This window comes from Nelumbo nucifera, chromosome 3, assembly GCF_055504915.1.
Source record: "Nelumbo nucifera cultivar China Antique chromosome 3, China Antique-T2T, whole genome shotgun sequence".
Classification (NCBI taxonomy): domain Eukaryota; kingdom Viridiplantae; phylum Streptophyta; class Magnoliopsida; order Proteales; family Nelumbonaceae; genus Nelumbo; species Nelumbo nucifera.
The window spans coordinates 45001830-45029825 of NC_142651.1; the positions used below are offsets into that span (position 1 = coordinate 45001830).

At 36.1% G+C, this 27996-nt stretch overlaps 1 protein-coding gene, 1 long non-coding RNA gene and 1 other non-coding gene across 3 annotated transcripts in view; all 3 read right to left on the bottom strand.

Moving 5' to 3' along the window:
- Positions 1-587: 587 nt before the first annotated feature.
- TRNAG-GCC (transfer RNA glycine (anticodon GCC)) lies at positions 588-658 on the bottom strand. Its single transcript has one exon. It is a non-coding gene; the product is annotated as a tRNA-Gly (tRNA).
- Positions 659-2927: 2269 nt separating this feature from the next.
- On the bottom strand, positions 2928-5058 carry LOC148801183 (uncharacterized). Its single transcript, XR_016083959.1, has 3 exons — positions 4920-5058; positions 4639-4733; positions 2928-3066 (listed from the first exon to the last, which is right to left on the bottom strand). It is a non-coding gene; the product is annotated as an uncharacterized LOC148801183 (long non-coding RNA).
- Positions 5059-5946: 888 nt separating this feature from the next.
- LOC104611416 (protein EXPORTIN 1A) overlaps positions 5947-27996 on the bottom strand; it is a 38207-nt gene continuing 16157 nt past the window's right edge. Inside the window, exons 9-32 of the mRNA XM_010278433.3 lie at positions 27914-27991; positions 27668-27730; positions 27523-27567; positions 27289-27396; positions 27095-27193; positions 24448-24651; positions 23222-23281; positions 20790-20900; positions 20184-20281; positions 19956-20064; positions 18361-18426; positions 17947-18045; positions 17777-17857; positions 15558-15647; positions 11063-11148; positions 10886-10966; positions 10564-10746; positions 8472-8538; positions 8269-8379; positions 7803-7910; positions 7586-7723; positions 7371-7508; positions 7191-7295; positions 5947-6602 (exon numbers count right to left, since the gene is read on the bottom strand). Of these exons, the coding sequence (XP_010276735.1) occupies positions 6480-6602; positions 7191-7295; positions 7371-7508; positions 7586-7723; positions 7803-7910; positions 8269-8379; positions 8472-8538; positions 10564-10746; positions 10886-10966; positions 11063-11148; positions 15558-15647; positions 17777-17857; positions 17947-18045; positions 18361-18426; positions 19956-20064; positions 20184-20281; positions 20790-20900; positions 23222-23281; positions 24448-24651; positions 27095-27193; positions 27289-27396; positions 27523-27567; positions 27668-27730; positions 27914-27991 (2451 nt within the window). The 3' untranslated portion in view covers positions 5947-6479. The remainder of the gene's footprint in view (positions 6603-7190; positions 7296-7370; positions 7509-7585; positions 7724-7802; positions 7911-8268; positions 8380-8471; positions 8539-10563; positions 10747-10885; positions 10967-11062; positions 11149-15557; positions 15648-17776; positions 17858-17946; positions 18046-18360; positions 18427-19955; positions 20065-20183; positions 20282-20789; positions 20901-23221; positions 23282-24447; positions 24652-27094; positions 27194-27288; positions 27397-27522; positions 27568-27667; positions 27731-27913; positions 27992-27996) is intronic.

Sequence of the window (27996 nt, forward strand, 5' to 3'; positions counted from 1 at the left end):
GTAAGGGTCATCATAGGCAGGGTCCCATTAAGATCATCATCAATTTCTAAGTTTAAAATCTGCATACAACCTTCCGAAAGGATACTCGGCTCCCATTAAGATATTTGCAAGACCAAGACCCCAAAGGAAAGAAACGAAAACCAATCTAAATCTTTCACCTAATTGAGAATCCAAAAAACCATCTTTAAAACAAACAAATAAATAAATCCCCTGACAGTCCTCTTTGTAATTGTAACACATCAAACCCCTTCGATTTTGCCCTGTCCCCAGCCAAAAACACAACCCTACCAAACATTACTGCACTCAAAACTCTAACCCTTTACGGCAACAGCTTCCATGGTTACGAGATGATAGCCCAGTATCAATTAAGGCTCTGTCTTTCTTCTAATGGGGTGGAAGGCAAGAAAATAGAAAAAAACAAAACAGAACATAAGATTTGTGTTGTTCAACAATGGGTTTCTTTGGGTGGTGAAGTGATGCTGGTGTTACTATGCTAGAGATGGTAAGGAATTCACCAAACAGATTGAACTTTTAGGTTGAATGATTCTTATCACAGTCATTTTGACCTCATTTTTTATAAAAGTAATTGCACCAGCCGGGAATCGAACCCGGGTCTGTACCGTGGCAGGGTACTATTCTACCACTAGACCACTGGTGCTTAGTTATTCCATTTAAATTTGCATTTACAAAGTAAGGTATTAAATGTTCCCTAAGTTCTTCCATCATGATTCGTGGCCAATCTTTGGAAAAGCCACTCCAAACAAGAAACAACGACAATAAATGGCAAATAGTTGTTTGGTCAAAACTCAAAAATTTCGAACTTTCAAAGAAAAAATTACTGTTCAAAATTGCCAATCTTTCCTCTATAATGGGAAGTTTTGTCGGTGAGTTTCATTTTACATTATGTTGTAGCACACAGTCACACACTGCTGAATGGCTGACGGGTGCTGGCAGCTGATTTTAACTTGGTCAACATTTTCTAGCATCATCTTGTAGAATTTACGGTTCGACATCTCAGGGAGTAAGACAAAATTTATTGAAACTCATCTACAGCTATGAGTGATTTGGTAAAGCGTGGAATGTGGATTTCGAGTGAAAAAAAAAATCTGCTATCAAACGGAAGAATGAATCGAAATTCAAGTGTATAGTGAATTATAAGTGGCGGTGTTGATAAATAAAACTGAAAAAATAATAAAGCTATCTTAGGTGGACTGAATCCTAAACTTCTTAAAAATAAATGTCAACTATTTGATTTGTTCAGCTATGTAATAAATACATTGTCAATCTTATAAAGACCGATTAACCGATTGGCTTCCATTCAGTTTTGATTACTAGTTTTCTAAAAACTGATAGGACCGATTCGATTTTAAAAATAAGCCCATAGTTTGGTTAATTAAACCATAAGCACCCTACTTATAGTTCTAAATTTCTTCAGCTACATTATTCATTAGTTAGGAATGAGGGCTAAACAATTCAAGTTACTGATTTTTTTTTTTTTTAATCAAACGAAAAATTCAAATTACTGATACAAGACGCCTAAACTTCGATTGCCATCCAACCGAGTGGTGGCTCAGTTGGTGCATACACTGAATAGTCCCAAAAGTGATGTAGTTTCGAGCCCCGCTATTGATTCCCACCATTACACCTTTGATAAGAGTTGTTAGATTGTTGCTGGAAAAGTGTTGTATTATGCAAAAGAACAAAATGAAATACGGCCCCTATGGGGAAAAGGTGATGATTCAATACCCAAAAAGAAAGGGTCAGGATGTCCTTTCATCCAAATGCTTTTGCTCCGTTAGATAGAAATTATTCATTATTTTAATTATTTTGACAGCTATTACGTGCTTACCCAACATGCCTAGTACATCGGGATCCAAAAAAAAAAAACTTCCTAATGGTTTCATAGCACGAGTATAGCTGTTAATAAATTGTTTGGTGAAAGTAGCAAGTGGTATTCCTGGTACTCTAAAGCCTTGAGAACTTCGTTTCCCTTTTATTCTGCCCATACCTGATAACTTGAGGAACCTGATAATACTGGTAGAGGTGTCAATTGAACCAGATTTGGTCCAATATGAATCTATATAGATGGACCAGGTCCAATCAAATCCGATAAATACTTTGGATCCAGTTCAATTCAATGTCTGAACTTCACAATATTCTATTCAAATTGGTTTTAATTTAAATTGATTCCAGCCCAACCCTAGTCCACTAACACCTGCATGCATTCTTATCTTCCATCAGTCGACCAGATATTGGGTCAATCCAATATAAATCTGCTGTGCATGAACCGGGTCCAATCTAATCTTATAAATATTTTGGACCATTTAAGTCTGGACTGGTCCAATTCAATATGATCGGCCCATTCATATATTGAGATTGTTTGGACTTATTTGCGATCTCACACTCTCTTATAAGCATATTGGAATCGTAACCCAAGTCAGAAGGATTTTCACAAGGTGCGAGATCCTGTTCACAATACCTCAATCTCGCGGATCTCGCTATGGATTTCACTATTGATGCTCACCACCTGGTGACCTTTGTTATTCCAAGGGTGAGGGTCATTAATGTATACGGCGGGTGCAATTGGGTGGGTTAAACGCAGTCCACAATGTTAGACAGAGTGGAAGAAGTTTTATTGGAATTGGGCCAATGTCCCGTAGGTTTTTTCCTTCACATTTTGAAGGGTTTTTTTTTTTTTTTTTTCTATTAAAATCTTGTATGCATTGCTCTTTGTTCATTCGTGCATTTTACATTATCATTCATCGCTCTTGTGGAAGTACTTCAATCAAGCGGTAGAGTGGCGGACCGAACAAGCAAATCATCAGCTCGCACCTTCGTCGGTTTCAATTACTTTGGCGTTCAAACAAAGTCTACAGACACTGAAATGCAATATGGTAAAACAAAAAGGAGAAGATCCTAAAGTTATTAAGATGTACCAAGTATACAACCTGGGGAGAAATATTGCTCCAGTTTCTGCATCCGGGAGTTGTTGCGTAACTTGGCCTAAGTGTCAACACTCAACAGCCAAGGAGAGAGGACGGCCAACCTCACACGCAACTACGCAAGCTGCAAGCAGAGAAACATCCTTTAAAACGGAACTACTCCATTTGCTTTTCATTCAGTGTACTTGATAACTACTTTTCCTCAAAGCACAATACAATCTAACTTGATTTGCTGTTAAGAGCATTTGAATTCCTTATTCTGTGTTTACTTGCAATGATGCAAAACTATGGCAGTACAAGTGATTTAAGTGTAAATTCTTACCCATTTTTGTTTTAAGTTTTAACTTATTTTGTTTAGTTGCAACACAAATGAAGTAAATTAAGACATAAAACAGAATAATGTAAAACACAAAAAAAAAAAGTTAAATGAGAGTTTGCGTTATTTTTTTCATTTGTACTTTTATGCATTTTAGCATTTGTGCTAGTACAAATAAAATTGCACTGCAACCAAAGACATCCTTAAACTCAGTTTGAAAAAAATACAAATAAAAATACGTAGTATTCTGTATTATTTGGTATGCATTTGTACGTAGAGTGCAAAATTAAACATTTTAGTTTAATTTTTATCACTTTATAAGACAAAATCATAAAATCTATATTTGCCTTTCTTTTTCAAATTCTACAATTGGTTTTGAACATCTCTTAGTTTTTCAAGACAAATCAAATTTATTCTTTAAAATAACCAATAACTACACTCGCACCAAACAGTATGATTTTGTTGACGTAGACCGTGGATGTCGCCTTGAAAAAACAAAACCATAAATATTGGCGAATACTCCCTTAATTATCCATATCATTTTTTTGGGGGTAGAGACCCTTCCGTTAGCTTTCTGTCAAAAAACGCCATTGCAATATTTTTTAATCCCCATACTACCCTTATAATAACTAATCTAACAATTGAGAAAAAAATACTGTTCATCTTCACCATAAACGAACAGCAACAGGGTAATCCCTTCTACCTCAAATTCTTTCACATTTCTGTAAAGGTCAAATGGCTTAATTCGTTGATTTCCGAGATTCCAGTGTCTACATACAATCCCGTTGATGAAGAGGTTACAGACACCGAGTGGTTCTTGTGTCGATGATGCAGTCATTCATCAATGGCAGTGGCCTTCTTGGTCAGGCTTTCTTCATGTCGTTTCCCGTGTGGCTCGCTGGGGGTGAGAGGATTGCAAGCTCGTCTTGCGAGCAGGCAAGACTAAAACCTAAAAGTAAAGGAATGTGTACCACAAACTCTTTTCTTACGAATCAAAGCATGCAAGATATATCTAAGGTCCAGGACACAAGAACAGAGCAAAGAAATTTAGACAAAATCATTCTTTTTCTTTTTAAACAACTCATACAAGCCAAAAGAAATATGTAGAAAGAACTGATTCCTAGCATTTTACAGTGACACATCGATCAGATCACTACCCAAGGGAAAATTTGGTATTTTTGTTCTCAAATTATTCTGACAAAAATCTTCCCTGCTAAACTAAAGCAGTAAAGCCCACCCCCAAGAAAAGAATGCTGCTTTGCAGTTACATACAATTTTTCGTGTAAGAAAAAAATTAAAAATATTAAAAAAACATCAAAACAGAACGAAATTAAAAAAGTAAAAGAAAACGAAAAGAAATTTTGAAACAAAATCTCATACCACTAGTACAAATGCTATACAGCAGAGCACAACAGCAAGGGTGGTTCTTTGTACGCCAGTAACAGCTGCACCCCATCGGATCTCTTCGCGGAAACCTGGAGGAGAGGAGAGATGGGTTAGTGGGATCTCTAGAGAAGGTGAATTCTCTGGCGAAAATGAAAACCTTCATTGCCACTCCTCATCGCCCCAAGGGCTTCCTTCCCAAAAATCGCTCTCAACAATAAAACCTTCGAAACTACAAAGACGGAAACTGGGTTTTGATAAAAAACTGTCTGGGTTACCGACGCCTGAACGATCCCCGTACGAATCGCCACCGACCCATTAACCCTAGTAATATTCAATGTGAATGTCTTAGCACCCATGGCTTCCGTTACTAAAGAAGGTTGCACAGGATTCACAATCGACTCCAACGAATCCAATGAACAGTAAGAATGCAGAACATAGAACTTCAAGGCCTAGAAGGAATTTCCGCAGTTGTTCGTGTATCGTGAGGTTGGGAAAGATAAACAGTGTTTTTCTCCTCATTCTGAGAATAATTATAAGGATAATATGGGAATTAGAAAATATTTTAATCCCATTTTTTAATGGAAGACTAACGGAAGGGGGTTTTTGTTTCATGATCATAATACAAGGGGGTCTTTGTCGCAAAAAAAAAAGTACAGGGGGGTCTGTGACATACCCTATAGTACAGGAGGGGTCTTTGTAATTTACCCCTTTTTTTCGTTCAGTTTTTGGACATGATCTGATTTCTGGTTTTATTTTTAATTGAATATTTGATCATAAAACATCAGTAAATATATTTAATCTCGATACATCACTAGACTTGCCATTTCATACAAATTTCATCCATATTGATCCGCTTTACTTTTCATTTTGTTTAATAAATTACTAGTTTTTATCAGACATATTACACCTTAATTTTTATATCATTACCATAGTGGGATTTTTATGAACTTTGCTAGTGTATTCACAAAGTATACTAACCATTAAAGTTGTGTTCAGTTTAAACGAAAAGAAGGGGAGGGAGAAGGGTATTTTTTTTTCTATTCCTTTCCTTCCAAACGCAACCTTGCATTCCCTAAGAAGACACTTCCTGCAACATGAAACATTATTCCTTTTTGATAGGCCACAAGAAACCTTATTCGGTAATGCAAATACAAACACGCCCATATTCTAAAGCTATTTCTGAACCTATTGCAGTGGCTTAAAATCAAAACCTCAAAGGATACAATAAATCCACGCCGAACCAATAAAAACCTTGATTAATTCAAGCGCTCTCATGGTCCCACCAATAAATAATTTCAGGGATACGGAGAAAAAAATGAAGCTTCTTCAACCATTAACAAAAGTAACAAAATACAATATAGTTTTTAGCAGAAACAGAATCATTTCTGCAATCCCCCGCTGAGTTAGTATACAGTAAAACTATGTTGAATCACCAATCGATCTAAAGAGGCATTTCAAACAGCTGAGACATCACTAGCTTTGTAATGCCTCCAGGCTCCAGTAACAAACACAAAACATCAGACCGGATTCAAAGACAGCCAGAAAATGGCTTGCTTATCTCTACATTAGCATATATTCCAAGAAGAGCTACCCACTACTTACAACTTCAACACTATTGTCCTGCATGTATCAACAGCAACGCAGACGGCCCTTCCAGTGGGGAGTGCCTTCACGATCCACCAATCTACCAAGAAAATTTGGGGAAAAGAAAAATAAAATTGAAGGATGTCGATCTGCTCACCTCCAAAGAAAACCTGGTAATCGATACAAAGCACCCCTCTGAAATTTTGGAGGAAGGCACAATGGATTAGCACTATGATAGATCACCCTGTCAGCTATGAGTCTACCATCTCATCTTGCAGCTCATTAGGAGCAATAAGCCCTGGAATAGTAAGCATCCTCTGACGCTCTCTCTCTCTCTGAGCTGCTGCTTCTTCAGCATAGAGATCTTTGTTATCCTGTAGGAGACTTGAGAATTACAACTCATTTACCTGACCCACAATTTAGAAGTGGCTACAAGCACAAGCTTCATTGAAATTGCTTATAGAAAAGGAGTGTCCAAACCCAAACAAGTCAATCAGGATTCAAAACCCAAAAGGCAATTCAATGATAAAAGTTAGAACAAGAATCACATAAAAACCCCAAGTAATATATGCATACATATATCTACCTCTACTATGATAATAGATATAAAAAAAAAACAATTTATATGCTATATAATCCATTAATCTATCTAAAACATCCATTTCAAGAATTGATTCTTCACAAACAAAATACCTAAGATAGGATGTTGAAGAGAAGGGTCCACCAGTCGAGAGAGAGGGATGATAATGTGGAAAACTATTTTTGGTATTACCCACTTGATAGGGCAGTTGATCACTTTCTTAACTGGGAAGAACTCTTAAGAAAAACTCAGTGTCATTATTAACACACAAACCCTAAGACCCAAACCGTTATTCAAATATCAGGATAACAGGCAAGGGTTGCCAAATGGATTTTGCAGGAAATCATGCATGCAACATGATTGAGCTAGTTTACTACGTTACCTGAGCTGAGAACTCTTTCGACTGCACAAGGAAGTCACGGATGCGATTCTTAAATGTGGAGAGATCGTTCCTTGATTCAAACAACCCATTTACAAAATGAGTGACCTGCATGTATCCTTATGTTCAGATAACAGACTAGAGAGAACAGAAGGCATTAACTAATTTAAACCCCCTGAATACCTCTGCTGTGGTCATGTTAGGAAATGCTTCACCCAAAAGTTTTATGGTGCATTCACGAACAAATATCATGTTGTTGGGATATGGATAAGGAACAGTTGAAGCATCCCACAAAGGCTCTTTCAGTGCACCAGAGTCCACCTGAACGTATTAGCACCAAACTGTAACAACTATGTCCATGAATGAAAGTCAGCAAAGAATTTATTAAGATTGCTTACCAGGCAAAACAGGTGCTGTAACACCAATACATGCAGCTTGAAACCAGGTTTATGGAATGTGTCTGTTAAGACTGCAAAAATTTCTTGCTCAATTGTCAAAAAGTAAGTTCGGTGGAATTGATTGCAAAACTCACAAGCCTGTCAAACAATCAATAAAAGGTTAAGCAACCCACATGGCATTAACTAATACATTTGAGAGAAAAAGATTGAGCTGGACCTGGAAATTCTTCAACATCTCCAATAAAAGGTTAAGACCAGTTTCGGCAATATTCCTTTCAGTATGCCGAAAAGCCCATATGATCGAATCCATGACAAGCTTGAGTTGCTGGTGAACCAACAGTTGACAATGAGATGCAAGAACAGAAACAAAATTGAAGAACAAGTGACAATATGTAATGTAAACATACAAGGATAGCCATGTATCAATTTATGGAACAAAAAAATGTATGCCTGGTCCAAAGTATCGATTACTAGTTTTGGCTCAACAGACAACAAAGCTATTTCTTCATATTTTGCAAAGACAATTTGACAGGAGACCTGAGATATGCTTTGAAATGCCTGATGCAGGGCATATCATATCAATACTTTGAACCTTGAATATGATTAAGAAGAGCCAGAGTTGGGTAATTTGGTAATCATGCAAATTTAGATGCCAATTTGGAGAATGGAAAAATTCCACAAACCTGACTTGACAGGCGGATCAATGCAGGAAAACAATGGGTTGCAATTGCACGCAACAATGAAAAGAATTTTAGGCGATGCTCTGGGTAATCTTCAAAGTTCTTAGTAATCATCTGCAAATTAAAAAACCATAAAAAAGCAACATAAGAAAGAACAGGAAGGCTCAAATAGCAGAATTCCTTAAAAACACAGCTGATATTATCACCTCTAGTGTGCACTCAAAAATTGCCTCAAATATGCGAGGAACATCTTCTGTCATTACTCCCTTGTACCTACATATAAGATACTCAGGAAATGAGAACATAGAAGAAGGTAGGATGAATCAAAAGAAGCAGATCCACGAAAGTGCCTAGGGAGGGTAGGATGACATAAAATAGAGTAAAGCTCGCATCATTGGAAGTTCCATCAATGGGTCTAAGATGATTAGCAAACCACAGGTTTATACTTTCATGACTCCAAAAATTATTCAGAACTATCAAATTTTCGCAGAAAGCAATACAGACTTCCAAGCTCATGCAAATCTCAAACAGTGATAACAGAATAACACTGTTACCACAAAACATCAATCAATAGTAAACTAAACAAGTTCACTGAAAACAGTAGGTGTTGTTGCTTAATCCGATTGCTAGCACTTAGACCATGATAAAGTAGACAACATATTTGATGTTAAATTAAATGCTTAATTCTGTTCTTTTGTTAGAATTAGAACCTCTAAAAATTGATGATGCACTCCCCCATATATTATTTATGGAGGTTTTAAAGACAGAACCAACATAACATGAGAGAACTTACAACATTTTCTCTCTCAGAGACAAACCCCACCAACCTTGCAACAACAGCCTACAATATGAAAGTTCCGACAAGAGCTCCTAAGGAGAAAACAGGGAGGCGGAGGCCCAGATTTAGACCAAAAAATGAAAAAGAACAAGGGGCTCCACTGCTGTTTTAGACCAAGAAACTGGGGAAACACATAAAAGAAGAAAATGAAAAGAAGGGGGCAGATCCCCTGTTTCAGACCACCAATGAAGAGGGAAAAAATGATGAAAAAACTCGGAGAAATGAAGAAGAAAAGGAGGCGGAACCCCTGTTCCAGATCACATTCGAGGAAGAAAAAGTGCAGGTAAATGAATAAGATCAAAAGGGTGAAAAACATAGGGAAAAGACAGAAAAAAAAGAAGAGGAAAAACCCAACAAAAAGGAAGAAAAAAAGGCTGAAAACAAAGAGGGTAAGAAGAATAAGCGGTCCAATGCAGACTGAAACTGAGTGATAATGTGTGTGAAACAAACCTGATCGGACAGCTTAAAAATACAAAAGGTATGCTAGTATTCTTCTAATAAAAAGAGAGATAATGTGTGATAGGTCCTATTATAATAACAAAAACAAACCAATATAAATTATTTGCAGCAAAAAAAAGTAAAAAACAATATAAAAAATATTAAATGATCATTAAGGACTGTATTAATGTGTCTTGCAGTTGCATCTAGGCACCCGCCTAGTGGCCTAGGCGTGCACCTTATTCAAATTTACAAAGCATTTGGGCGAGGTGAAGTTTGAAAACTGCCTAGTTGCCAAGGCGTCGCCTTGACAACTATGCTGACAAAGCAAACACTTAATTTTACTAGTTTTGAACTATTTCTTTTCTTGCATACTAACCATTCCAGCATTTCTTCTACAGTTCTTTTCTCTTCTTTTATTTTCGTTTGATTCCATAAGATGAGGAACTTGTCGTCGTCATCATCATCCAAAACCTTATCATAACTATATGGAGAAGCTATTGATTCCTATTTCACCAGTCCATTCTGTTTAATGCCATATCCATTGTTAAATCATTGGCACTTAAGCCATTTCTTGCTACTGTTACCCATTTCCTTTTTGGTCTACTCCTTGCCCCTTGCCCTTCATGCCATTTTTTTTCTTGGCCCTTCTAGCCACTTCAACCTGTAACAAATCACTTCTGGTACTGTTGGTGGTCTACTATTATGCACATGACAAATCATCTTAGTTTACTCTCATTTTGTCACCTATTGGAGCTACTCCAAAGTGCAACAACAAGGTGATAATGGCTTATATTTAAAAGAACCTAGGTTAATGGGAGAGTGGCATAAGGGATATAGCTCTAGTTATCATTACTTGGGTTTTGTAGTTCTTACTCTCTGCACCTTTTCAGTCTTTCAATCAATAAAATTTCTAATAAAAATCATGTATGTGATGCATAGATGCATCTTTGTTCCCATAACTTGTATACACAAAAGAGTTGGAATAGTTGAAATGGCAAAAAAGTAGATTTCAAACTTACTTATTTATAATAGTGGCAAAAAGTGACAAAACTTCAGACTCCCTTGCATCAGGCAAATTTCTAGCATAGTCACCAAGAACAGGATCCATCATTGGCGGCACAAATTGTTTTCCAATTTGTGGTTGATCTTCAGCTTTGTCCAAAAATGTCTCAATGAGCTTCAAAGTCTCCCTCTTAACTGATCTGTTTCAGAAAGCACTAGTTTAAATAGCAACAAATCTTAATGATCATACAAAAAGGTTGAGATCACATCCTTCGTAACTGCTTTGGTTCTTATCCTACAGTAACTTTGTTCCTGAATCCTACCCAGTTTTTAACTTACCGCAGGAGTTTTACAATAGATGTCTTAGAGGCATAGGGCCCACCTTCTGCAATGCTTTTTGATACAAGCTCACTATACATTCTGCTCCACGAATCAAAAAACAATGACACTTAAATTACCTCTGTAGAAATTAATAAAATAGTGTCTCCTAAGGAACCTCCATCATGAATATAATACCTGTACACATTAAGCATGTCCAGAAAGATAATTGAAATTTGAGATAAGAAGTATGTCCCAAGTGAGCTTGCAACACTGGTATTTGTCTGACAAGTAGCAACAACCATATTAACCCCCGTTTAAATGTCAGCAGATAACAAAACCAACAATAAAGCTAAGAAAAGTTATAAAAGGTAGAATTCCACCACATCCACCAGCATCTTTTGCAGAAAGAGGCATGCTTAAAAATCTAAATAGAAAGTAAAACAAGGTAAGAAAATTACAGCATCATACTGAAAGAGGTCATCCAATGATAAAAGAAGCATTTCGAAATATTTTTGTTAATGATTTGGAACAAGATTATAATTTAAACAGGTGTGCCAATGCTTCTTTTATCATTTCATAAAATGTTATTCTATATTTTGCATATTTTACAATGACTCCACCTTGTGTAGATTTTTTACAATATTTCCATACAATATATCCAACAATTCCGACATGCTTCTTATATTTGGACAACCGGCATTTCCACTGACACTGACATTTTAAACCTTGATCAGACTTAAGGATTTTGGTGTATTGGTCAAGCACACAACATTTCATATCAGAGCCTTCCACGTCTCAATTTGAAATCACAGAGAGGGATACCTGGGAGGACTACCTAGAGTAGACTGAAAGCTATCACGGAAAGGGCTACCTAGAGTAGAGTGAGCTGACACAAGGGAAGGGCTACCTGCCACCAGAGGGTGAGCCATCGTGAAAAGGGCTACCTACCGCCAGAATGAGAACCATCGTGAAGAGGGCTACCTACCACTAGAGTGAGAGCTGACTAGAGTGAAGCCAAAGAGATGGATGCAGAATCATCACAGTATATTACGACTCTAAAATGTTAAAGTGCTTGGATTGACACATTCCACCAATCTTAAGGCTTTTGGCGTATTGGTCAAGCACGCAAAGAATCCATGGAAGCCAGATGGGTTTTGGAAGCCAAAGAAACTATACTTGGAGACTGTTATTCAGTTTGCAAGATCATGATGCTAGAAACTAAGGGGCTTAAAGGAATATCACATGCCACTTTGCTAAGAAAAGAATTTTTTGCTCATCTCCACACCTTGCAGCAAAAGAATCAGCACCTCCATCAAGTGATAATCAAATACCATTGCAATTTGATCACAGTTCCGTGGCCATCCATGCCCTTAAGGTATACGGGGTGCTTTATTTAACCTAAATGATTTTTCCTTGGTACTTCTGGGTCAAGGATTCTGAAGCATTTACCAAGATCTACGCTCAGTCTACGCCACTTAATGGGATTAACAAAGATATCACAAGTGCCTTCCGAACTGTTTCAGTAGATTTGAATGGCCTTGATGCTGCAATTGATAGTTAATCTACGTCAGAACACTTGTGCACAGCAATGATGCCTTTTCAGTTTCTAATGAGGATGGGACTGAGATCACTCTTTTCTAAATATGTGTCACCCATTTTCATCTCCACATCTTTCCAATAAGATAGTTACCTTTTTTAAAAGAAAGAAAACGAAATTATAATAATTCATCAATCACCAGTACAAAAAAGATGAACCATGGAATCATAGCTACAAAGTACAAACACACTCAACTTGAACTCTCATAATTTCAGCGATCATGTAGTAGGTTACCACCTCAAACCCATCGAAACACAGCCTAAATTAATAATATTAATGTTCAGGGGCAAGACAGTGAACAGTGTTTTTCCAGTACTCCGTTTATAATGTATATGGTTCATGATTTAAAATCTTACATAAATCATCCACTTTCTAAGTTCCAAAATCCAAATCATTACCCGAAAATACAACATCACAAAATTGCTGCTATGTCATTTTTCTTCCATTCATAAGCTTGTCCTTGAAACCCTATTCTAGGGATGGCAATTTTCCCCATTTCCCCGATCCCTGTGGGGATCCGCCCCATATGGGGCCGGGATGGGGATGATTTCCCCCCTGATGGGACAGGACGGGGACAAGGAGAGCACTCCCCACCCCATGGGATCCCCACTAATATATATGACATTATATATGTATATATGTACACATACATCTATATATTGATATTTTTTAAAATATGGTTGAATATGTTTGAATCTTTTCTAATAGGATTGTAAATTTTAATTATTTTAGTTTTATTTTTTTAAATAAAATAAAAAAACAAAAACAAAATGGTTAACATTATAAAAAATCACGGGGAATGGGGATCCCCGCGGGGTTGGGTTTAACCTTGTTCCTGTTTGCGGGGACGGGGAGAGGCTCCCTGTCCACACCCCGCCCCGTTGCCATTCCTACCCTATTCATTACATAAGAACTCCTAAAGTCACCCCAATCCCTCTGGTTGTGGAACATGGGTTCAAGCTAGAGTTTTATGACATTAATATAAAAATTTTCCCATCACGAAATAACTAGTCAGTTTGCACATTCAAGAGGTCCAATGACTGAAAGGGTTTGCCACTATTCATAAATGAAATCCTACATAACAACGAATCTAACATGCATGTTTGCTGCTGCAGTGACATGAGATGCCCAATGAGTGGGCTTTGTCATAGCATGCAATCAAAACATCACGATGTGCCAACTAGGTGACGTAGCAGCTTCACAACATGCCCATCCCTATTTCTTGCACGTCGATGCACAATGTAGCTAACCCAAAGAATCATTAGACAGATAACCAAGACTACCCATATTTAAATCTCTCACTCCACACCAGCTCTGCACCCCCCCCCCTTCATACTTCATTGGATACCTTGCACACTGCTTCAGGGCCCTCAGTCAATGTCCTATTCAAGTATGGCATATTTTGAGGTGGGGAGTTCCTTTCAAGTTGTCACCAAGGCAACAGACCCCAGCTGGCCCGTAGACTCTCCATTAACCAATCAAAGAGGCCAAGCATTAAGCATTTAAGGAGAACATCCCACAATGATGAATCCCAGATGGGGGTTGGCCAAGCTAGCTGGATAGTAGGAATTATTTTGGGGACCTCTTACCAATAGGTAGCACTATATTTGATGACTGTATAGCATGAATGCAAGGTTCAAAATATCGACACAGGCCGGTGTATCGGCCTGTATCAGTGCTTTTTTCTCTCTTTTTTTTTTCAAATTTGGTTCAGACCCATCCTCCCCCTGAACCACTGTCTGACCCGAAACACCCCCTGTAGGGGCGTATCGGGAAGGCCCCGATACGTATCAAAATTTTGAACCTTGCTGTATCGCTTGTTTTTTTTTCCTCATTATGTTCTTAATGTAGATGTCTCCTCATGAAGGTTTCTCAGTTGTTCCTCTTGTTAGTGCAGCAAATGGGTCAGATTAGAATAGTCATCCCCCCCCTGAACCACTGTTGCTTATCAAAAAAAATGATTGGCTTATTATATTATATTAATAAGATGAACTAAAAAGAGACTGATATTGTGTATCACAAACAAAATGACTTGAAAGTAACTTCTATGAGACTTTTTTGGTATTACAGATTCCACAATACAGGGGATTTAAGGGGTGGGAACAGAGCAAGGTGCACGTAAGGTCCACTGACCTTACCACGGAGAGTCTGCAGATACATGGGTTTAATCCTGTGCCTCCACATTCGGACGGACACCTAGTGATCTATTACTCTTTACAAAACAATATTTACTAATGTACACATTAAATTTTGATCAATAACTGGTTATTCTGAATGGAATTGATAATAAATATATGAGAAAAAACAAACTGTGTATTCGCTGTGTGCAACAGAGAGAAATTGCTAAATCATAATAAGCACTTAAATCCATGTATTTTTCAGTCAGCCCCTAGCAACTTGCAACAGATCAAAAAGATAAGCAAAATGTAGGTGTGGTTTGGCAAGTCTTTTTAGGAAGATCTTTTTACAGCTTAGATGGCCAAAAGATGTAATGATCTTTTGGGATCTCATCTTTAAAGATAAAGACCATTTACTGATTTTGGTCCGTCCAGATCTTTCTGGGGCACATGACTTTCGGTCTTCTCAGCTCTGTTACCAAACAAAAAAAGACAAAAATTCGGTCTTCCAAGAATGCAAAAGCCCAAAAGACTACAATGAAGGATGTGCCAAATGCCACCCTAATTAGTTTTAAAATTTAAACCACCTTCATCATACAATATAACAGGATCTTTTCAAAACGTAAATAATTTTTGCCCTGCTGTTCACATAGTAAAGTAAAACAAGCAAACTGTTCAAGCTGATTTTCACTGTAGTCAATCTCTTGACACAGACCCCTCTAAACAGTGGGTCTGAGTACTCTAATCAAGAAATACATATCAAATTATGGTGACTATGTCATCCTACAGCACCTGCAGTCTGTATATATGCAGGTCTAGAGAATGAAACAGTAAATGGTTACACTGTGATTACTAAACGACCATCTAACACTCTAAGTTGAGCATCAATTTTTTTGAGAAACCAAATTCAGTGAAATCAACACTCTGATAAGTACAGTTCTGATAACATCTTGATCCTTGAGAAAATGTTAAGTACCTGCAAAATGTTAAGTACAGTTCTGATAACATCTTGATCCTTGAGAAAATCCACACTCTGGCGTGCCTGTCCAATAATTTCAGCCCATTTCTGCAGAAGAGAGTGTTCTCAAAAGAAGTTTTTTAAAACATACAAATAGGTAGCTCTCGATATTGCATCACCAACTTGTAAGTTGAAAATCATTATACAAGTACAACCAGCTGGCAAAACTAAACATTAACTAGTTGGTTAGTTAACACACAAGCAACTAGTCAACCATAAAATTGTTCAAAAGTATTAATTGCTTTTACTTATCTGTCACTCTTTACAGTATTATGATATGATAAAATATTATGATATACACATTATTTTGTTATATGTACACCAGTTGCCTTGAGTATTTGTCATGGTACATGATTAGTTTATGGTATTTAAATTAAAAAAATTAAAAAAAAAAGAAGATAATGGGCATTCTTTAAGTTCACTACCAATTAGTTGTTGCCTGGAACAAAGTTGCTATCATGGTTTAGGCCATGTTTGGGAGTGCTTAAGTTAAAAATAAGTGCTTATTGAATAATTGCTTAAAAACACAAGTGCTTATTCAAATAAGCACTTATTTGCATTTGGCACCCAACTTTTTCAAGTTCCTTTTTTTTTAAATAAGCACTTGTTTTATATTAGGCGTTTGGTGGTCTTTTTCTCTAATAAGCACATAAATAAGCATTTGTGACTATTTTGTCCTTCATTTTCTTTCAAATTTTCAAAATATACCCTTTGAAAGCACTTTTATTAAATTACTTTTATAAAAACACTTTTATGAAAGTACTTTTATAAAAAACACTTTTGTGAAAGTAATTTTATGAAGGCACTTTTACAAAAGTACTTTTACGAAAGCACTTTTATGAAAGTACTTTTATGAAAGCACTTTTAAGCAAGTACTTTTATAAAGTGCTTTCATAAAAATGCTTTTATTAAAGTGTTTTCATAAAGTACTTTCATAAAAGTGCTTTTCAGAAAATGCTTTTGTAAAAGTGATTTTATAAAAGTGCTTTCATAAAAGTACTTTCTTAAAAGTGCTTTCGTAAAAGTGCTTTCATAAATCTTTTATGAAAGTACTTTTATAAAATTCAACTAGGGATAATTTTACAAGTAGCATTTTAAAATTCAACTAGGGATAATTTTGGAAGAAAAAAATTGAAGCTCTTAAAAAAAGCTAGAATTTTGGGCTTGAAAAATAAGTCCTTATTTTTTAAATAAGCACTTATTTCGGGCTTATTTCCCAAATACCAATAAGTGCTTAATGGCCCAAATAAGCACTTGTTTTTAAGCACTCCCAAGCATGGCCTTAAAGTATCAATACACCCGATACTCACGAATCACAAGCAGGCGCATTGGGTGTTTCAATACTTCACAACTTTTTTTAGTTTTGTTTTTTCAAAATTGTTCAGGGGGTCGGTTTTAGGCTTGCCTACCCCGTGAACATGGCCAAATTCCAAAAAAAACCCTTATTTAGGGTTTCAAGAACCTACAAATACAACATGATACACCCAATGAGTAAAGTAAAAATTTCACCCAAAAAGGAGCAGAAGAGAATGATGAAGAAACTTCACCAACTACAACAGAAAGCAATGGCAAGAAACAGAAAAAAAAAATGCTAAAAAACACAAATCAAAATGTGAAAAATATCCAAAGTCATTCAGTTAGAGCTCTGTTTGAGGAATGACAGATTCAGGGGATGTCTAAAACAGGAAAATTATGCTGCAATTCCAACCCTTTGGCAGTGCTGTGGGCTGTGTGGTCAGAAAGGAACAATAGAATTTTTGAAAAAAAAAATATTATACTGAAGCGGAGGTCATTAACGGGTCAATAGAGGTTTTGAAAAGTTGGATGTCCATACATACTGTTCATAAAGATTGTTTTTCTGATTATACTTTTTTGAGGATGGGCCTTCTTTTGAGGTCCCTCTTTTGTACAGCTACTCAATGGACAAAGGACCTATTAGTAATATAATCATAATTTACCTTTTCTCAAAAAAAAATATAATTCACTAGAATTGATTTTCTAATATTTTATTTCTTTCAGAATTTAGATTTTCTTTTTTTTATTAGGCTTTTTCACACTTTTTCCTCACAAGGGTCTCCCAGGCTAACCCCCTGCACTTTAGTTGAACTACTCACTATCAAAACACTGGATTCAGATAAATCATGACTTCAGAAAATAATGCAAATTAGAAGGCACACCCTATTTGGAAGTTCCATGAGCCTTTGTAGATACTCATCCCTCGTCTGAGGATCAGATTCTGCCTGAATCATATGACCAACCTGTAAAGACCAAAAAAAGCAGCCCTTACTACCAGGAACCAAACTTTCCTGTATAAAGCCATGAAACAGTTCCAATCATCACAACATACAGATTCATAAAATGTATGGATCTGGTGAGGTTCAAGATCTGCAACTGTTGCTGGAAGACCAGTCAAAAGTTCAGAAACAAATGGTTCACTTTCCCCAACCTGCAATCAGAAAAGCAGCCATCACTACAGGACAATATCAGATACAAAAATGGCATTCAAAAAGGTACCAATGGAGAATTCATATAACATTAAGATAGAAATCATATGGAACCTTATGGGAGAAACAAATCTACATAATTCAGTATGGCATAATCAGGTTGACACAATTCTTCCATTTAACTTCTGTTGTTTCCTTTTTTATTTTTGAAACAGTTGGAGCAGGATCAAGAAAAACTAATCCCACAGACCATTTAAACAAATAATACAAGTGACCATGACAAAGTATTATATGGCGAAGAGCATCAATACTTTTACCTGTACAATAACAAATTTACGTTTGCATTTCTGAACAATTTTCAGAAATGTGTCGCAAGCCATATCCTGGAAGACAATGAGCGAATGATTACTATGTGGTTGAAAATGAAAAAATAATATGTACAAAAAGCTAGAGATTAGTAATTTAAAAGGAACAGCAAATGGAGCATTCATGGTAAACAAAACCATAAATGAAAAAAGCAAGTACTAGCCAGCTATCCTTTATGAAAGGACTAATAGCAAATGTTAAAATGCCTGCTCAAACATCATCGCTGCAGATATGTATAGCAGAGTAACAATATATGGTCCATCAAGGACAGGATTGTTGTGGAAACTGGAAGCCATGTGAAACCATTCTAACTACAAAGGGCCTGTGCAATAACATAAATGCCCCACCAACCTCACACGCTCCCCCTCAGGCCAAATAGAAGGAAAACTAAAAGTTCCATGTCTCATATATACTATGGCTCCCTAATCTGCCAACAAGACAAAATCCCCCCCAAAAATTGCTTGGCAAAAAGTAGATGCCTACCCCAATCTATGTGAACACATATTTATCTCAATTTCTTCTTTTTTTGTCTAATTTTAGTTAAAATATACTCATCCCAGTTTCATTTAATGTGATGATGACACAAGGCACTGATACAGGAAAAAAGAAAAAGGATTTGTAAGTTCATCTATAGTATTGACATTGATGTGGGGCTGAACGCTGAGAAAAGAAAAGCCAAGCTAACTCCTTTGGAAACTGCATGGACATCCTAGTCCCTTTAATAACAGGTCCACAATCATTGAGTTCAGCACAAGGCCTAGAAAAATTGAAACTGTTCTAGCAAGCCAAGAATTTGATTGCCAACCCGTTTGGATTCCATGTGATATTTAGAAGATTTAATCCCAATCAGATCTTCGCAAGATTGTAATATAAAATGTTTTCGTGATTTGATTGGACCCTCGAGATTCATTGGATACTTGAAGGACATTTTTCCAACAAATATTTCATCATTCACGTCCATTATTTAGCAAAAAATATATTGTACACTTTAAAAGAGATATATTGCAACCACTATGTAAAAGACGTGAAAACTAATCTGAATCTGAGCATATATGGAATGGGAAAGTGAAGAATTTTATTCATTAATGGGTTTTAGTGTTAACTCTGAACTTATGGATGATTTGACTCCATCTCTAAGTGCTAACTCATAGAGAAAACTAGGGTTACTTACTCCATTAGGATCTATATTTAGTTTATGACAGGTAGTACATTTATTGATTGAATATTATCTTATTCATTTTTTGTTACTATGACATTTGCTTTTCTTGTTGATCTTTCTTCGTTCATTCCTTAATTGACACTGCAGCTGCCGTTTTCTATCTTATTATTTCTTTGTCATCTAGTTATTGCTTCAATTATCAAGTTTTTGTGGTCCTTGAAAAACAGTCACATCCATTAAGCATTTCTTGACCGTTGATTTTTGACACACAATTAAGTTCTATTGTTCTGAAATACAACTAGCCTTTACTCAAACCACAAAAAGAATACCCCCTTAGTAATTCTACTTTTACTGTCAATTCCGTCTGTTGGTCAAGGGGCAAAGTACCTGAACTCCCGGATGTGTTTCATGCATGAATTCAAACAACTTGTTCACAACAGTTTTCAGAAACTTCCAGTGTGCTCTTAAAAACCTAGGATATTGCCCAACTACATACCTGCCAATCCAAGCCAATAACAATGATCATATAAAGAAAACATTTTTTATACTATAATAGTAAATAAAACAGTGACATCACAGCTGCACTACTAGCACTTCTACATCAGCAATTCTTACATAATGTTACTAGCAATAACAGCTTTGTTATCTTTTCCCTTCGTAACTTCACATAAGTTCAGAAGATCACGAATGACCATAACAAGAAATCTGTTTTCCTGTCAAGCACAAAGCAAAGATAGTTAAATAGTGAAAAGCATATTGAGCTCAAACCCAACATGCATGTTTCATACATATAAGTACATGTAAAAACAAATAAATTTTAGAAACACGGGCGCACACATGCAACATCCATGATTTCATACAAGCATGAAAAGAAAGTTCTGTAATCAGATTAGATAGGAGTTCCTCATCCAAGAAAAGAAAGATCATCTTCCAAGAGAGCAAGGAGAAAAATAAATGCTACATGTATTTCCATTCCTTTTACATTGAGAATAATGATATCTAAAAAAACTTCAACATCAACAGCTGTATGCATGCAAAGATAAAGTTTCAAGGGATGACAGACCAAAAAACCAAACCAAACCATCCTAAAACATCAGCACTGGATCGACTATAGGGGCATGAGGATCAGACAAAAAGACACCTATGACCTAATTCATAAATGCAGAAGCCCTCCATTTAGATGGATATGAGAATACAAACTGGATGCAACAAAATATATACCTGATCCTCCATCATGGACCCAGAGATAGATCCTATTGCCCAGCACAATGTGTTTAAAGTATTCCATGTCCAATCCTCACCATTTAATTGTTTATTTAACTTCTTCAGCATCTGCAAATACCAATAAGAATTTCAATCAAAAACTGATATAAACCAAAAGACTAGTAGTGACTAATACCTCCCATGCCAAGAAAAACGCAGGAATCAAGCAAGCATCAAATTAAGGAATAATCCGACAATCAATGTCTTAAAAGTGCTATGTGCAAGAAAAGCACATAGGCCTTCTTGCACCCAAAACACAAGGCACAAGGTTAGGTGAACACCCATTTGAAGCAAGGGAGCAAATTCTTGAAAAAAAAAATCAAAACAAATAAAAAGAAAACCTGAATTTCGAAAAAACTTAAGCATAACATATAAACAATATTCAAAGTGTAAAAATGAAAGTGAAGCCAAACATATGTGGATTATAACAAAGTTCTTCAAGCACTCAACAATCCAAACATGTGAAGATTTCAATGCATTTATTTATCTCCTAGTTCCATTGCTTCAAGTAGCTAATGTAATGTTAAACATTTTGCATTCCAACTCCTAGGAGATCAGCCCTCCACCTCATTAAAGGGCCCTTGTTATTGCTTCTTTAGTGACAAGTTTGTTATTTGAGATAGTATTTTCAAGAACAAAGGCCTCACGTATTTAAAAAGTCTTTGTATCAAGTAGATAATGTAATGTTAAACATTTTTTTTATCAATGTAATGTTAAACATTTTGCATTCCAATTCCTAGGATATCAGCCCTCCACCTCAATAAAGGCCCCTTGTTATTGCTTCTTTAGTGACAAAGTTTGTTATTTGAGATAGTATTTTCAAGAACAAAGGCCTCACGTATTTAAAAGATCTTTGTATTTGTATATTTATAAGTCAATAGACCATTACTAGTGTACAAACAGCAATAAAAGGTCATTTCGAAGCTGATAAACCATTACAAAGGTGTAAAAAAGGTTCTAAATATCGATACGCCCGATACGCCAGTAGGGGCGTATCAGGCAGTATCGGTACTTTTTTTTACTTTTTTTATTTTTTTCAAAACCGGTTCAGGGGAGCGGTTTAAGGTTCCTCCACCTCCTGAACCAGTCAGAACCCCGATACACCCTCTGTAGGGGCATATCGGGGTGCTCCCGATACAATGTGTATCAGCCGATATGGACCAATACGTGTTGATTTTTTGAACCTTCGGTCTAAACCACATAAGAATCCACCAATATGTATATGTAGTTGTAGTTGTAGTTTGTAGTTGTAGATGTAGACGTAGATGAAAGGTATGAACCTTTTGAAAGGGAGTATTCCTAGTTTCAGGCAAGGCACATACCTTAAAACACACTTCTCAAATGCACCTAGGCATGCCTGTGGTGTGCATTTTAAAATACTAGCAATGATGCAGTAATAAGATGTAAAATATATGAAGATATCCTTATAGAAACTAACTCGTTCAATTTGAGTGACGAGATGGTTCATATGTCTTCACATCATATTACTTTCTACCATGATGAATAATCAAATTATGCACTTATTTGGTACTCGATGGCAACCTCCAAGAAGAAGGGATTGAAAGCAACTAGATACTAGTTTAGGTTATACGGATGCACACAGCTTCCTTCCAATGGAATATTTAGAAAGAAAGGAATTCCAGGATATTTTCTAATAGATGACCATTTTCTTTGATGAATTTAATTTTTTATTTGCTAAACAAACAGAATTGCTATCCAGATCTTATTGACAGAGTTCAGAGGCCTAGTGAATTCTGCCTCAGGTTGCATAAATTGAGTGGAGACTGGGGAAAAGCATCACAATCAATCAATGTATGAAATAAGGGACAAGAGAATGATCTGGTGTCCAAATTTTAGGAGAGGGAGAGAGGAAGAGAGGGTGAGAGAGAGAGAGAGAGAGAGAAATCTATTATTTTGCTTGGCAAGCTTGATAAGGAGAATACATCACCTCTTGCGGCTGATGCAAGATGGTGGAAAGACTGTAGAAATGGCCAGAATACAACTTAGAAGGATAAAGCTTTCAGCTGATGGGTTGGTGCTATACGTGCAAAAGCCACAATAAAGTTGTAAGACACTTTTTCATTGAGTGCAAAGCAGCAATATTTATTTGGGGTCTTTTCTTTTCTTTGTTTAGAAGGCAATTTCTTTTGGCTCTGGTTTTTGGTCTATTTATGGTTATCAACAGATGTAAAACTTTTTAGGATATTTGGTTGTTGTATTTTCAGGCGTATCTCTTTTATAGGGCGTCATATCAACACCCTTCCTTTTCTTTGTATATTATTTCATTATAATTAAATTTCCTTTCTATTTACTTAAAAACAGAAATAGAAGCATTATAAAAGAGAAAAAAGGAAATAGAAGCATTATGACTACTATTTTTAAGCACATACCTGCTGCTCAGTGTCATCATGATCAAGATGTGACAAATAGATCAGTGTTTCCCTCATGATCTGTAACATCAGGATACTGTCAACATAGGCGGCAAACAGAAAAAAAAAAAATTAAAAAATAGACACCAGCAACAAACATATGAAGGAGACATCAGAGCATCAATGAAGAAGCCAATGAGCCACAAAAATTTACCATTAGTAGCATCTGAACTTTGAAAGAAATCATCCCACTTAGTGAACTAGAAGCTTTTGAATTGTAACCAAGATGTAATACATCTCTGATAATATATAGCTGTCAATGAGTCAGGTCTACCCAACAAAACCAAACCAACTCAATCAACCAAACCAGTTATTAATAATTGGGTTGAGAGCGGTTATTGCTGTTATGAACCAATTAAAACCCATATAGATTATATAGTTAATAATATATGTAGAGAAGATGGGTCGAATGGCCCAGAGCCCAAAGTTGTTACTTGTCTTTATATTTCTGTTCTTTTTTTGTTAATGGGCCTTCTCTTATGGGCCTGTTAATCTCTTTTTGTTTTGTTTAATTAGCCGGCCGCCCAATTAAGGGCCTACTTGTAATTCCAGAAATTAGTGATTAATTCTTAGTGAAAAGATTAGGGAAAGGAGGTGCAGTACGAACAAGATTTCTCCTCACCCTTTCTCACAATCGAACTCTTCTTCTTCTTGCTGCTGCTATCTCCTTTGTTTTTCCCTTTCTTTTAATCAGTTTTCTTTTTTTTGGGACTGTTTTTCTTCTATATATAAAGATTCTTTTTTGTATTTTTTGTTATATTTTATGTCTAAAAGGGCAAATCCTATATACAATATATAAGATAATTTTGATTGAAAACACTTGTTTTATCAACATATAAACAGTTCACTATTTTACTGTAATTTTTATCAAGGCTATATATCAAAGATGAAGTTCTAAGTTGTTATTATCATTGGAAATGTCAAGTATAATGGGGTCTAATGCTCAATCTTATAGAACCAAATAATAATCGATTTGGGACTGGTACACCATATCCCAAACCAAACCAAACCCATTGACATCTCTACTGATAAAATAGTGCTCAAGTGAACTGTGACCAGACAAAAAGGCAAAATTCCATGTTTGACACCTTATGATTCCATGCCTTTATGTCTACGTATCATTGGTTTTGATTTTTCAGGCTTTATATGAAGTGACAACTTAACTGTTGGAGTTACAAAGTACACACCTTGTATTGAACAAGAACATCATTGTCTTTCATAGTCTCACGCACAATATTCCCATTTTCATCCTCAACAATCAAAACCTCTTCAGGCTTGGCCATACGACATATCATCAGCATCCTCAACTTTGACATTGGAGTGGCATAGAGCTGTCGTCTTTGGAAAAGTTGTGATCCTAGACCATCAACCATACCAGAACCAAATGGCATCTGTAGATCCAGTAAGAAATCAACAGACAAAGGACTAAAGATTTCAGACACAGATTCCAGATCATGCCAATATCTCTACATTGGAGCACAGAAGTGCCGTTTATTAAGAACAGGAAATACTTTTTTTTGATCGGCTAAGAACATGAAATACTGACAAAGACCTTCCACATTGAAGCTTAGAATTTTTTTTTATAAGTTGAAGCTTAGAAATATTGTTTATAAATGTATATGTGTTTGTTTGTGTGCATGTGTATATATATCTCTGTGTGTACTTGTGCTTGCATCTATGTTTCAACACATTTAAATAGGTATTAATTTACATTTAAAGCTATTTAGTAGTTATAAATTGTATGGAAGAATGCACTGCTTTTATATAAAGCTCCAAACATTCCTATAGTTCTTGTGCATGTGACAGGCTATTCATACAAAAAAATTTGCTCCTCTTGAATAGGCTTATACACTTTCCTAATTTCAGCTTCGTGCTTTTCCTTAAAAAAAAATGGTAATCCAAGAAGCTTAAGCATCATGCCACAAGGCCTGTGCCCCATGCATTTAAAGGTCCAAGTATCATGCTTCCGATCTCCATGTTTTAAAACATTGATAGGATCTTTAACAAGTTTATGGAATTTGTAGGCTTTTTATAAGCAAAGAAAGGAAACCATTCATTAAATAATTAAAACAGATACAAATAGAGGTTGCGAAAACAATAAAAAGAGCATAGACATACAATCTCACCCCACCACCCTTTTTAAAACATTTGTTTATTAACCCCATGTTTAGCCAAACAATCAGCCAAAGAGTTTGCAGGCCTTTGTGCCCATCTGATTGGTATCTACATGTTTTTTAAACACCATTAGAACTGTCATAATTCATTTCTGGAATTCCACACCACATTCTTTTCCTTCATTAACCAGCCACATACCACTTTCGAATCACCTTCAACCATTAACTTCTTCACTTCCATTTCTTTTCTGCACTCCATATACTGAATCACCTTCTCCCCACATATTGCTGCCATCAAAGTTCAGCTTCAACCACCCTCTATTTGGAGGTGTCTAATCATCTTTTATTTTTGGTCGTATATGTAATTAGAAGGCATAATGAAAGAAAATAATTAACATATCATGCTTATAAGAGACTAAATAAAAAAGAAAAACAGCTAAACAAATTAATGCTTATAAATATTCATTATTAGCAGCAAGGAAAAGAGTAACAGTGTAAGGATAAAAATAAGTACGCAAACTGTTATACAACCAACTCTGCTACTTATAGGTATAACCTTTTTTTCTAATAAGCAAGACAAAAAAAGAAATATTATCAAGTAATGACAAAATTACACCAAAGACCTAAGATCTAATTCAGTTCCAAAACAAATGCAAGCATACTCATTGTTACAACAAACAAACTAGATTAAACTTCAAAGAGACAACCATAAATCCAAACCAAAAGAAGCCCTGAACACTCTCTAAATTCAGGAAGCACCAATAACCAACTCATACTCATAGAGCCGGTGTCAGCAACATTTCTCCCTAGTCCTCCACTATTTTCTACAAAGCATCTACTACTTCTTTCTTGCACCAACATATAGCAAAAGGAACTGCTCTCCAAAATATTTTTTTTGATTTCTTACTTCCCTGTAAAGAAGACCGCTTTAAAAAGGTCTCTCTTGGGAATACTTGGTCATGAATGGATCTTCCAAGAAGACATGTAAAAAACTCCATAAAAAATCTGCAATAGCACACTTGCTGAAAATATGCAGAACCAATTATTCTTGACACCCACTCATACAACACTGGTTGTACAAGTAAAAACCCCTACTCTTGATATTGTCCAATGTGAATATGTTGTCTAAAGATGGAAGTAAAAGCCAATGTGAACACTTCTTGAAGGTATTGAATTGCCACAGATATTCTTAATATCCACATGCCCACTTTGACTTCTGATTAACCTTTCATAAGATTGTTAGACATTGAACACCCCATTTTTGCACAAGTTCCAAAATCTAGCATCCACTTGATTTGAATTAACCTCCACCTCCATTCTTTAAAAAAAATAATCCATTCCGCAAATTCTCTATCCAACTGTGGGCATCTAAAGATGGGTTCTCAAAACAGCTTCTCCTACTTAATCAAACCAATTTTTTATGACAATGTTCTTCCTACTCAATCAACACCTTCATTCTTGTCAAGCTCTGAGTCTATGGTCGATTCCACCACCTTGTCACCACAATACTTCAAATGCCAACAATCAAGAAAATGCCTCAACCCTAGGGGGTGTTGGATTTCCCAAACCCAGCAGCATCAGATCTGTCCATTTGATTCTTGCTAAGAGCATTGCAAAAAAGCTTGACCCCAGATAGTCGGTACAAGGCTTGGTTGAGTAAGTTGACTACACACACACACACATCATGTTTATAATGAATATGTATCATATTTATTAATACCTGATGCCCCATCATGCTTGCAGCAGCTGCAATGTTATCCACATTATGGTGTGCATCAAACAACTCCAAAACTAAAGAATTCCAATAGTCCAAACAGACCTGTAGAGCCATGTCACAAATAAGTATAGGTCAATCACATTACAGTTATGGTAAGTTAGTGGTCAAGAAAGTGAAGTACATAACAATAAACACACCTTAAAAACCTCGGTATCATCAACATACGAAATGCCAATCAGATATTCAAGACCCATAAGTAGTGCAGATATACTTTCTGGAGTGGATTCAAGTACTCTAATATGTGCCTGCAAAAGAAAAAGTGCCATCAGCAAGACATTTAAATTTTCCTGCATAGACAAACAACAACCAGATAAGTACAGCTGGAAATTCCAGCATAATGTTAAGACATAAAATTACACAGAGAAGCTTGCCTTGTACAATGAAGTAAAGAACAATGCCAGGTTCTGAATAAACGCCTGTAGGGAAAACCAACATAAAAGATGCTGTTAGAAATAGGTGGGTGGAAAAGCAATAAACTTCAATTTTAGAAGAAATTCCACAAGTCAAGAGGTTCACCTGCTCCTCACTGGAACCATGGGCATAAGCATCAGGTATGTTTGTTGCAGGTGGAAGAATTGTCTGAGAACATCAAAAATAGCACAGAATTTAACAAAAGGTAACAGAACCAAATGAAACCATAGATGATGAGACAATGGAACAGAAAAGAAGCTTTCTTTCAAATAAAACTTATGAAGACGCAAAATTTAATTTATTAAGTTCAGATGGAATTTTGATTGCATCCAATACCAGTTAACCAGTTACCTGTACTTGCACCATAAAAATGTTATACATTTTAACATATTGTGCATCATAGTAGTCACCAAATTGAAGAGCTGCAACCTGTG